At 36.4% G+C, this 12032-nt stretch overlaps 1 protein-coding gene across 1 annotated transcript; it reads right to left on the bottom strand.

The window, feature by feature from the left end:
• Window positions 1–1807: 1807 nt before the first annotated feature.
• lhx1a (LIM homeobox 1a) lies at window positions 1808–11262 on the bottom strand. The gene is made up of 5 exons (XM_027146205.2): window positions 10392–11262; window positions 8824–9047; window positions 7698–7975; window positions 6118–6283; window positions 1808–4900 (listed from the first exon to the last, which is right to left on the bottom strand). Exons 1-5 carry the CDS (start codon window positions 10559–10561, stop codon window positions 4521–4523), a joined length of 1218 nt encoding a protein of 405 aa, XP_027002006.1. The 5' UTR covers window positions 10562–11262; the 3' UTR covers window positions 1808–4520.
• Window positions 11263–12032: the final 770 nt, after the last annotated feature.

Here is a 12032-nt window from a genome sequence, read left to right as displayed (position 1 = left end):
TAAAATCCATTTTAAAATAAAAATAACAATTACATGGTTAGTGAATTATCTCATGTTGTTTTATAGTGTTAACAATATTATTCTAATTGTAATACAGAAACATTAAAAAATATATTTATATATAGATGAACTAATGTTTTTATTTATTTATTTATTTATCTATTTATCTATCTATTTTTTTATTTGCATTATTTGTATTATTTATTTATTATTATTATTTTTCTATTTCTGTTATTTTTATTATATTTATTGATTCATTTTAAGTGTGTGTGTGTGTGTGTGTGTGTGTGTGTGTGTGTGTGTGTGTGTGTGTGTGTGTGTGTGTGTGTGTGTGTGTGTGTGTGTGTGTGATTATATGCATCTGTATACATATGCTATATTATATAATTTTCCACAGAAACACACTTTCCAGTATGTCATTTTGTCAAGAGCCAAAAGTCAGATTTTACTGTTAGACATTGTTCAGTCTTAATGGCTAAGTATTATTATTATTGACAACATCAATCAGATCAGGAGCATTTGTTTGTAGCTTTAAATGTGTCTTTTAGAAAGAGAAGAAAAAGAAGTATGTTTTTAGACTGCTTTCATATATATATATATATATATATATATATATATATATATATATATATATATATATATATATATATATATATATATATATATATATATGAAAGCAGTCTAGAAACATACTTCTTTTATGTATCTATATCTATATATAGAGAGAGGGGGGGGGTAATTTTATTATGTCTCTAAATGTACATAAAACAGAAGGACAGAAGTGAGTAAAGCGTAACATTGTGGCAAAATGGGGAAAGCATGGAGAAGAGACCTGCTCAAGAGCCAAAGCATTTCAGCTCACGTGTGAAACAGTGGCATCGGTTAGTACGGCTGCCAGTCGGACTGATTCACTCATCTTTATTGATGTGAACAATGGATGAATTCTGAGGTGTCAAGAAGCATCTTAACTTCTCGGACCCAGCCAAATATCTCAGAACTTCTTAAATGTTCTTTCCTGGATGAGCCAGTCACCCAGTTTAAACTCTGCTGAAATCTATTTCATTTAAGACTGAAGGCAAAAAGACATTAGTGCAAGTAATAAGTGAAAATGTCTGCATTATAGCACTGGCAGTGAAAGATCAGAGAAGATACCCAGTATCTCTGATACTGAAAATGAATTTTTGGTTCCTGTGTAGTATTTTCAAATTTAACATGATATTATGTAATTTAACCTTATAGAGTTGTTTCATTTTGAATCAGAAACATACAGCAGTACTAAGTGAAATAGTATCCAGATTTATGTAGTGTTAGAGGCTAGACTTAATAATATAATAACATAATTCTTTTAATTGTTGCAACTTGAAACCAAGAAACAAAGAGCTACAGCATACATGACACAATGTATTCGTAACGTCATCTACAATGCACAATATGCTTCTTGTGTTTGTATATAAAGTAGCTCTCAATGGAACCTGAGGTCCAGGCTGCTAAGTAATATACTGGTTTGGCATTTACATTAACGTTCGTCAGACACCAAGCTGAAGTAATGACAGAGCCAATATGCAAATCACCTTCATTCAGGTGATCCAGAGTCGTACTGTTACATGGATGTTATATAGCAGCTATCATTCTATAAATCAGAATGACTAAAAAGAGACTCTGGTCACATGGAATATACAGTGTGTGTATATATATATATATATATATATATATATATATATATATATATATATATATATATATATATATATATATATATATATATTCTCATTCACATTCACCTCCTGCACACACAAATAAAAGGCTGATGCCCGGAGGAGGTGCGTGTGCTATATTGAGATCCCACAATCAAGATTTTAAAATGTCATTTAAAAACATTCGATACTCTTAAGGTGCATTTATATTTAACATGTCTACAAGGTCAGGCAGAACCAATAGCCAATGTCCAATCAATCTGAGATTTGAATTTAAAGAGCTGTGGCCTCCTGGGTGACAGAGCGCAGAGTCAGCGGCGTGGCTAAGCCCCAGGCTCAGGAGGGCCCTGGCAGGCCTGTTTAACTCCCAGGACCATGATTAATTCATAGTGGATTATGTGCTGGGTGCAGTGGGGGCACTGCCGGGCTCCTTCAAAACTAAAACCACACAGATAAAGCCTCGTCGCCTCCCAAGACACCAGGCTCAATTTGATGCCCGACTTTCCTTGCCTTTGCACCTATGAAGGATTTTTTTTTCCATGATTCATCCTACACGGATTTCATTCGATGCATCTGATTTTACTGTTTTATTTCTGCCAGTCTATGAATTCAAATGTGAATTTTTAGAAACTTAGGAATTGGTTTGCTTCCTGTTCTACATGTCTGATGACGCTTTTTGATATTTATACCTGGTTTTGAGACATGACACACACAAAAAAACAGTCTGTGTTGTATCCTTTATGTGAAATATTAACTGTTAATAAAGTCTGTACTTTCTGTATTCAGCCATCAGAAACTCTCAAAATACAGGACCCAATTTTGTGCTTGTTCTAGATTCACCAGTCTTCATGAAGCTTTTGGTAACGAATTGCGAATGCAGTTTGATTATTACAAGAGAACCATCAGAGATTTTCATCATTCAGTAATAAACATAAAGCAGCAGGAATGCTCAAACTTCATTTTCTATATTTGACAATGTACAATGCTCCGTAGCATGATGTTGAACTTAACATGAATTTTACTTTTATTCTAATATCATATTTTCAGGGAAAACACAGAGGTAAGCTTTTTCACAGGAGAAACTTAATAAAGTTCTTCCTCACTTCATCCCGTCAATGAACCACAGAAGTCACAGATGTTTTCCCAAATATGACATCTGGTTAAATGTTCATGTTTACAATTTTTTAGCAGATTTGACTAAAGCTTTATGTTTATCAGAAATGCAAAAACAAGAGAGATATATGTGCTCTCCCAGTGTCACATTCAATGGATAAAACTGGGAAAGTCCTATAATTTGTGTACCCGAAATGTAACGTTAATTGCCCAGAGAATGGTACATGAAAAATCAATTAGTTACTAAACCAAGCATCCCAATTTCATATTTTCTAATTTTATTAAAAACTCACAAATTTGTTCAACATGTTGTATTTATACAGTGAATGGTCTAATATGCACTGGAGGTCACATAAGCTTAGGTTTATTAGAACAATAAAAGACATACCATGAGAATTTGATATTTAAAGAAATTTTGCAGCTGCTCACTGCGCATTTGACCATCGATTTTAATAGTTTGGATTTTCCTTTAAAGACACAAAAATAAAACTTGTAGGTCTAAGTATGTTATATTAACAATTTTCGAATGTTTTTTTTTTCAGCAGACTAAAAAATTAAGAAGTAAATACTTCTTATTGTTTTTTTAACACTTACACTTTGTTTCAACACGTTCTGCAGATAATGGTGCAAAGCACTTTTACAGTATTTGTGCTATGGTTTTATTTGGCAACTGTCTACTTACTTGTGTGTTTTTTTTCCTTTTTAATTTTTTTGTAAACAACATCTTGTACAAACTAGCACAGTGAACCACAACCCCAGCAAACTCGTTTTTCTTCATACAATATAAATAAAGTCAATACAAAAGTTTGGTTGGTTGCTTGGAACTTCTTTATCTGGATCAAGAGGTTCTAAAACATGGTTGATACTTTTTAACTCCTGAATTAAATATATTACGTAAACAGTTGACTGTTCTAAGTCCCTTTCAGACCCTCGTTAAAATAATTTTAGAAGGTAGACTTCATTTAACAACATTTCAAGTTCTCTTCCATTAAATAAAGGGTTCACAATCCATACAACATTTACCGTTTGCCTTTTGAAGGCCAACTTCAGATTTGGTGGATCTCTAGGAAAAACAAAGGGATATGTCCACAGAGAAAAAAAAAGTTTTTTCCTCCCTGCCTCCAGAAACATATTTAGTGTCAAAAAGGTTGTTTAAGTGTCAATATGGCAAAGCCTTGAAAGGCAAAGAGGTCTGAGGAGCTTCCAAATAAATAAATTAGTCTGCCGGCTTAGGTCTTTCCTGGAGTCAACATTGCAGGTAAGTGTTAGGTAAGCCGCCGTGGGTGTTTCTCTGTAAAGCTAAGTCTTTGACAGTAGCTAATACTGTTAATATGTTGCGATCATTGTTTTGAGAGTGAAGGTTTAACCAGTGGTGCATGGAGGGCTTCGGGAGGGGGGAAGGGAGAGTTGCTGTGCTAAGCCTCACAGCGCCGTCCATACAGCGATTAGGTCAACAGTAGCCATCAGTCATTTCTGTGCTCAAGTTCTGACTTTGATGAGGAGAAAACAACATAACTGAACTGCAACACAATATCAAAGTAAATGTCTATGGTCTCTTTGTCTGCTGCACCTGTTTATATTCTCTTATCACCAAAATAATGAAGAAATGTCAAAAATAATAAATATGAATGGCAAAAAAGTGACCAGTGTCCCTGTTGCCATCCTCTCTTTTTTGTTGTCCCTAATTTCTTTCTGGAGAAACATCTTCAGGAGCTACCACACTGTTCCTTCATTCATTTCCGAAGGAGGATGGGAGAGGTGGTTGTTGTATCCGCTTCCATTGAGGGAGAGTGAGGTAAACGAGGGACTAGGGCCAAACACGTCGGATGACATACTGTGCAGAGGTCCAGGAATCCCGGGTTCTGGGCTGGGCGACTCTCCTGGATGATGAGACATGATGTCTGAAAAGCGTTGTACTTCACTGGATGGGTGATGCCCAGGGATGGGATGGTCCATGCCCCCTAAAGGGGTGCCAGTGGGTCCTGATGATGGGACAAATGGGAGATCCACCGGGGTCTGGGCCTGTGAGGATGGTGGCCCTTGAGGAAAAAAGTCATAGTTCCCTCCAGGTCCATAGTAATCACTCTGATAATCTGCCACACAAAAGAGATTTTTTTAAACAAATAATACTCAACGTTCAAGTTTAAATATTAGTGCATACATAGCCTGTAGTTTTGTGGAACAGGCTCTTACAGCGTTACAAAAATCACAGAGCCTGTCATGATTAAATCATGCAGAGTAAACAAAAGTGGTGAGAGATAAATTAACTCATCTACATTTGACATTATCACAAATTCATCCCAACTCAATGGTACAATATTCATATGTACATTCAAGGTTTTTTAACAAAGTAAAAGAGCAGTATAAAATAAATAATATCATAAAAGACCAAAGATTAATTTATTTACAAATGTATTATTTATAATTGAATAACTGCTATAATAATTATATTTACTTACAGTAAAAATAATAATAATAAGAAGAAGAATTTGACAACAACAACAACAACAACAAAAGAAAACAACCACATTTCATGGCTATTCACTTTAAAAATAAAGTGTTATTAATAGTAATCTATCACTATTGTTATTCCTCTAAAAAAATTGATCAAGGACGTTTCGTATTTTTTAAATTAAAAATAGTCTAATAAATAGCCAAAACATTAAAGTCCAGTGAGTGCTAAAGATGAGAGGGAAAGAAATGCTAGTGAAATAAAAATCTGTTGATAGAAATGGCTAAGCAGCTGACCTCAATTATGCTAACGACTCACGCATGAATGAAGACGAGGAGAGACTGAACACTGCTCCAGCGGAAACGTGTCGGTGATAACGGCCAGGACTAAAACAGCAATAACACTAAACACTGTTGCCCGAAAGGCAGAAGTTCAGCAGAATGCGCAGGCCGAATTAACCCTTAAATTTTCATATCAGCCTAATTTTTAAAGCGTGCACTGGTTCAACTCTGCGCGACTTGACTTGAATATTTGTAATGTTCCATTTTTGAGATTCTGCCACTGGCTTAAACAGCCGTGCTGTCGAATAGGCCATTAAATATGAATGGATAATTTTATAGCATCTTCTGCACTGACTTTTAGATGTTTCTTTTTTTTTTTTATAAGACCACAATATCCGATAAGCGATCATACTCGCTCTCGGTCAACTCTCCTGTTTCCAGCTGTCTGATGTACAGTGCAAGCCTTCAAAGACTTCCTGCGGCGGTAGGACAAATGGAGACGGCGCTTTACAGACGCGTGTCAAAGCGCTCAGCGGTTAGGACAGAGGTGCGAGGAGGATAAGGAAGCCAGGCTTACCTCCATAGTAGGAGAAAGGGCCGTTTGGTATGAGCTCTCCTGGCTCCAGTCGGTCCACCAGCGTGCGCATCCTCCGTGGACTTCGGAAAAACGCGTGTCTCCGCGCGCCCAGTGCGCTCAGCTGCTTCATGCGTCGCTCTTTAGAGCGCCGGTTTTGGAACCACACCTAACCCACACAGGAAACCCAAATAGCAAACTTAAATATCAGAAGAATACAAATTCCAACAATCACACGATCATTTTATATATTTCTTTTTTGTCACATTTTTGCCCGTACCTAAATTAGCCCTTATTTATTTATTTATTTATTTTTAATTTAAGCTTATGGAAAAGTTGATTTATTAACCAAATTTTCGATTTTTAAAAAAGATTTCCATCGTTTCATAAATGAGTATGAACTAGAGAGCGATAGACAAATTAACAAAAAGCTTTCATCAGCATCAGCATTAATCTAAATGCGTTTATTTTTTTAAGATTTCAGCGATCTGATTGATTATCCGAGCATTTTTTTCTCAACACCATAAGTTTAAAGTATGAGCTAATGATCTAAAACCTAGGTACAGGAGGACACTTGAAAGCTGACGCTGTCCAATTCCTGGGCTTTGGTTCACAAGTCAAATACAACGCGTTAATGTGAATTTCATTTCATTCGTTTTGCGCATATATAAAATTATATAAACCATCAAAGCAGCAGAAGGAAATAGTGAACACAATGATAAATATTAGCTGTCTCGTTAAGGTTACTCTTTTACAATTTATAAAACTACTATTTTTTTTCTCTAATTAACCTAATTTTATCTGATGGACTTCAACAATCAGGACAATCAGTAAATCCCTCTGATTTGATTTTCAACCCAATTTATATATCAGGCTCTTCACACAGCACAGATTTTAACTGCCGTTACTGACGAATACTGTATTTACAGTCTATCTTTAATGCTTAATCTTCACTCATTAGTGTATTTTCTACATGATGACAGCAGATTGCACTAACGGGTCAATCTACAGGCTTATGGCGACTCCAGCGCATCTAAAATGACAATAATCAATAGTCGTTGTCACGCAAAAATAAATAAATAAATAAAATAAAAACAAAAACATAAACCTAAGCAGAAACGGGTGGTTTTGCTACAGACTTTCCAATTGACTGAGAAGCGTCCCAGCATGGCTAAATGTGGGCGCAGAGCGTGATGGCGCCGCGCTGCCAGGCTTCCTGCCGCTCCTGCCAGCCTAACGCCAGTTGGCACCTTTCTCCATCACTCCAGCCAAGAATTAAAAAAATAGGCTAACAGTATAAATACTACTTCCGAACATTCGCCAGCAGAATATGTTCCTGTTTCCATTCATATACTCTACGACTGCGAGCTCATACCAAATAAGTAAAATGACCAAATAATTAGAATGAAATTATTAGAATAATTATTAGAATATCACGGTGCAGAAATCTTTATTTATTATTATTATTATTATTATTATTATTATTATTATTAATTACATGTAGGCCATGTGCTATAAACACTGCCATTGGTCTTTCTTCAATCCGAAACAACTCTATTTGTTTGTTTGGGTTTTAACTTTACCTGTATGACGCGCATGTTGAGACCGGTTTCCTGCGCGAGCTGTTCCCGGATGTGGCGCGTGGGCTTGGGCGTGGCCGCGAACGCCGCCTTCAGCGTCTCGAGCTGTTTGGCTTTGATGGTAGTGCGCGGGCCGCGTCGCTTCCCACCCAAATTCTGGTCGTCGTTCTCGTTGTTCGCTGCTTCTTTGTCCGACAAGGCGGCGATTTCCGAGTCCTTCACATCGTCCTGAAGCGGGTCTTGGGAATCGGGCGATAAACTCGGATCACTGCAGGCTGTTACTGAAAGTGCATTGGAAAGGAAAGGAAAGGAAAGGAAAGGAAAGGAAAGGAAAGGAAAGGAAAGGAAAGGAAAAGAAAGGAAAGGAAATCAAAATGCAAATAAATTAACACTTAAATACAATAAAAATCTAAAACGAAAATAGCTATTAAAATTTTAATCAAGTGCAAAATAAGCATTTAGTACAACTGCAAAGCAAATTAACACTGAAAATGATGATAAACCTAATGTATATAGGCATTTACAGAATCCTTATTAGGCCTTTAGGTCAATACTCTATTCTTTTTTTTTCTTGTTTGTTCCCCCCTTTGTTTGTTGCTTAAATATAAAAGGTTCCTGGAAGACACATTAAAATTGCCTGGAGGAAGGTTGTTGCAAAGGTTTAAAGGACTCCTTAAAGAAGCATACTTTTAGTAAGGGTGGCTTTATTAATCATGTATAATATAATCATTATTTATTATTTAAACCTATATTATCTATTTTAGGTGCAAATTATAACCATCACATATTATACTAAATGCTACATGGATAATAAAGCAACTATTTCCTCGAGTAGGTTTTATAATAACATTTAAAATGTATAACAGCAATTTATTTTGTACAGTATTTTTAGAGAGTAACGTCCACTTCTGCTGCGATCCGTTTAACCCATGAAAAAGATAAATCCTTTTGAATATTTTAAAGAAAGCAATTTGGCACTAAAAACGTGAATATGTTAAAAACTTAAAATCCGTGAGCTATCATTAAACGGAATTATAACCACATCAGTGTGCACTTGAGTAACTTACATTATTCAGTATAGTTTGAACTGTTACAAGTGTCATTAATTTTCCAGTGACTTTTATCTTACCCGAGAGAAGGTTGATGTCTTTCACGGTGGCGTTACTTAAATAGTCTTCTTTGCACACGAATTTGTTCTCGTCTATGATGTAGAGTTCCTCCCCCGTGGACAGCTGTTTGTTGCACATCATGCACGTGAAGCAGTTGAGGTGGAACACTTTACTGCGCGCTCTGCGGACCAGGTCATTGGGCGAAATGCCCTGAGCACAACCGGCGCACTTTGTCCCAAAGCGCCTGCGAAATACAACATATTTAATATATTTTTATTCAAATATAATTTCCAACCGTAAACCCTAGAGCTCGGATTTCTGCCTCCCAATGAAGGTAAAAAGTAGAGTGACACTTTCGATCAACCCAATCAACCAAAGATACACGTGCAATAATAATAATAATAATAATAATAATAACAATAATAATAATAATAATAATAATAATAATAATAATAATAATAATAATAATAATAATAATAATAATAATAACAATAATAAATGCGAGATAGATCTCCATTGAATAATACACTACATAAACATAAAACGTCATACTTATATGTCATTATAAAGAATTTAGTAAGAAGAAAAACAAATAAAATAATTGAAAAACGTTCATCCGTGAATATATTCGACACGTTACCTATTGCTAAATTCACTTTTCTGAATTGTGTGTATTGCGATGTTCAATGTTTGTTGATTCAAAGTCTATGATTGTGTTGCCTGCTGATTTCCACCTCAGAAGTGTTTTTTTATTCAAATCCACTTATCACATGTGCGCTCGATCCGCAAACACACATTCAAACACACACACGGGCCTGACCAAAGATCCCTGTGGCTCACCGGCCTGCAGAAAGTGTGATTTCCTTACACACTTCACTGTAAGGTAGTATACAGAGCATTAGTGAAGCTGCTCCTTCTTTTGCATGACAATTCAAATTAACAAGCCTTTAATTAACTGCTGAGCTAATCAAAGAAACCAACATGCTAGCCTTGTTGACAAGTTTTACCTTCCCACTACCGACTGCCATTTTTTGTTTTTTGTTTGCAAATCAAAAATATAAATTTTTGCAGTTCAACCCTTGTAAGAAAATAGGTGTAGTATTTTGTTCAGAATTATTATTATTATTTTTTTTAGATAAATATGCTTATTAAAATAGATCTAGGGTGCAGAATAATTTACGAGTATTATGGATAGAGATTTATTCATTTATTATACCTAAACGTTTATTTTATATTTAGATTGTTGAATAGGATGTTTTTAGTTACTGGGTGTATGAATTTATATATAGAATTGGTTGTTAAATCTGATTTTTTTTTTTTTTGTATTTTGATATAAACATTTTGCTCATTTCTATAAAATTTTGCTCATTTTTTTAATCACAAATACTTAGCTTTGTGCTACCATCAACCATCTTGTGAAAGCTTATAAGAAGATCATGGTGTTAAAGCGCCTGAGAAAACCAAACAAATATTATATTAAAATACCTACTTAAAGTATTGTATATCAGTGCTTAACAGGGCTCTATCTCAATACCAACGAAATATATTGTCTTGATTTTCAAAGACATAACCTCCATCTCCGACTTACCTAAAGAAGTCATTTTTGCAATAGAGTTTCCCTTCACGAGAAAAGCATTTCTCGGTTAAATTGCATTTGCACTCGCAGCACTGCACACATTTGATGTGCCACGCTCTGTCCAGCACATTGAGCAGGAACCTGTCCAGTATAGGCCTCTCGCAGCCTGCACAGTGGACCATCGTCTTTGGATGCTCTCCTACAATCACTGCTGCGTTTTTCTCCACAACCTGAGAGCCTTTTCGTATGATCTCACACGCACGCAAAAACACAAAAGCGCTGAAGGTTACTCCAAGTCTCTGGTAAGTCTTTGTTAAGGGTTATTATATGAGAAACACTCAGGTGTCAGCACCACTTCTGCGTTTCGTCAAAAAAAAAACCCGAGCGATCAAATGTGAGCCTTCTCATGCAGGAGGAAACGGCAGAGCCTCAAGTGTTAGTCGTTTCGGTCCTCTTCCACACAAACACATTTGCAGTGAAGCCAATAAAGCCAGTGCACGTGGGGAAAGTTAAATCACCAACCGGATGTTGGCTACAAGGGGAACACCATCACGCATTAGCAAGTTGCGATTGTTGTCAAGGTTAAGCATTGGAGAAATTAAGCGTTGAAGGAAAAGTGTCTGTTGGCACAGCGGAATGCAACCCGAACCAGCAAACGAGAAGATCACATCAAAGCGCGAGCTGAACGCAGTTCACCTCGTCCATGTGTCCACCGGCGCGCGCTCTAATAGGATAAAATAACCATCAAGCCACTTCAGAGTGCGTTTCCTTTAGGTTTGGTGTCTCATCCTCGGTGAGGTAAAAGAGGTGAAAGATGCTACAAAAGACAGGTTGAGTGTGTCAGGTTGCGTTACTGACGCTCCTCACGCAGCCTTCAGTGTTCTGAATGTTCCCGCAAAGCGCTCGAGCCAGACTTATTCACAGCCCCGTGACGTCACGGCAGGTCGAGACCAATCATCATCTTTCCGTACAAGTGACCATTAGTTGTCTCCTCGCCGCTCTGCCGCTGCACTCGGTCCTATTTATAGGGAACAGAGGAAACCAATTGTCAAAAAAAACCTCCAGAAAGTGTCATATCTTAGTAAATGTTGGGGATAGCCAGAAAGACGCAGAGCCTTGATGTATGCCAGTGCGTTTCCTTTTTCCTTCCCTGTCTTTAATTCTCCACTGATCTTTTATCGACTGGTTAAAGAGGACTGGGGAGAATATTTTCCTAAGGTAGGCATTCGTCTTTATGGTTTCTTTCTTAAATAGGCAAATACGTCTCCTTATTATGCATTTGCAATAATGTGCGTCATTGAGCTCAAATAGATGAATAAAGCTGCATCTGTAACACCGCTTAATGTTGGGCGCACTTTGGGCATCCTCATGAGCAACGGGGAAGTTTTATAACAGCAATATAGAAATCGAATGCATATGTATTGTACAAACAAGTTCTTTTTTTAACGCTTTTTAAATAGTTTTAAGAAAATATGCTTAGAATAGACTTTTTAGAACGTGTATGTTTTTTGTCTTGTTAATTTTATTCCGCGTAGACTTTCGTCTGCTTAGTGTCTTGTCTTTGTTTTCTGTTTATTATACCCGAATTCAGGATTCATAAAAATATTCATTCTAAACCTTTTTTTTTCACGCTAAGCAGCAGTATCAAGTGCG

The sequence above is a fragment of the Tachysurus fulvidraco genome, chromosome 11, assembly GCF_022655615.1.
Source record: "Tachysurus fulvidraco isolate hzauxx_2018 chromosome 11, HZAU_PFXX_2.0, whole genome shotgun sequence".
Taxonomy (NCBI): domain Eukaryota; kingdom Metazoa; phylum Chordata; class Actinopteri; order Siluriformes; family Bagridae; genus Tachysurus; species Tachysurus fulvidraco.
The sequence above is the reverse complement of the archived record's forward strand: the minus strand, read 5'-3'. Positions and strand labels throughout refer to the sequence as shown.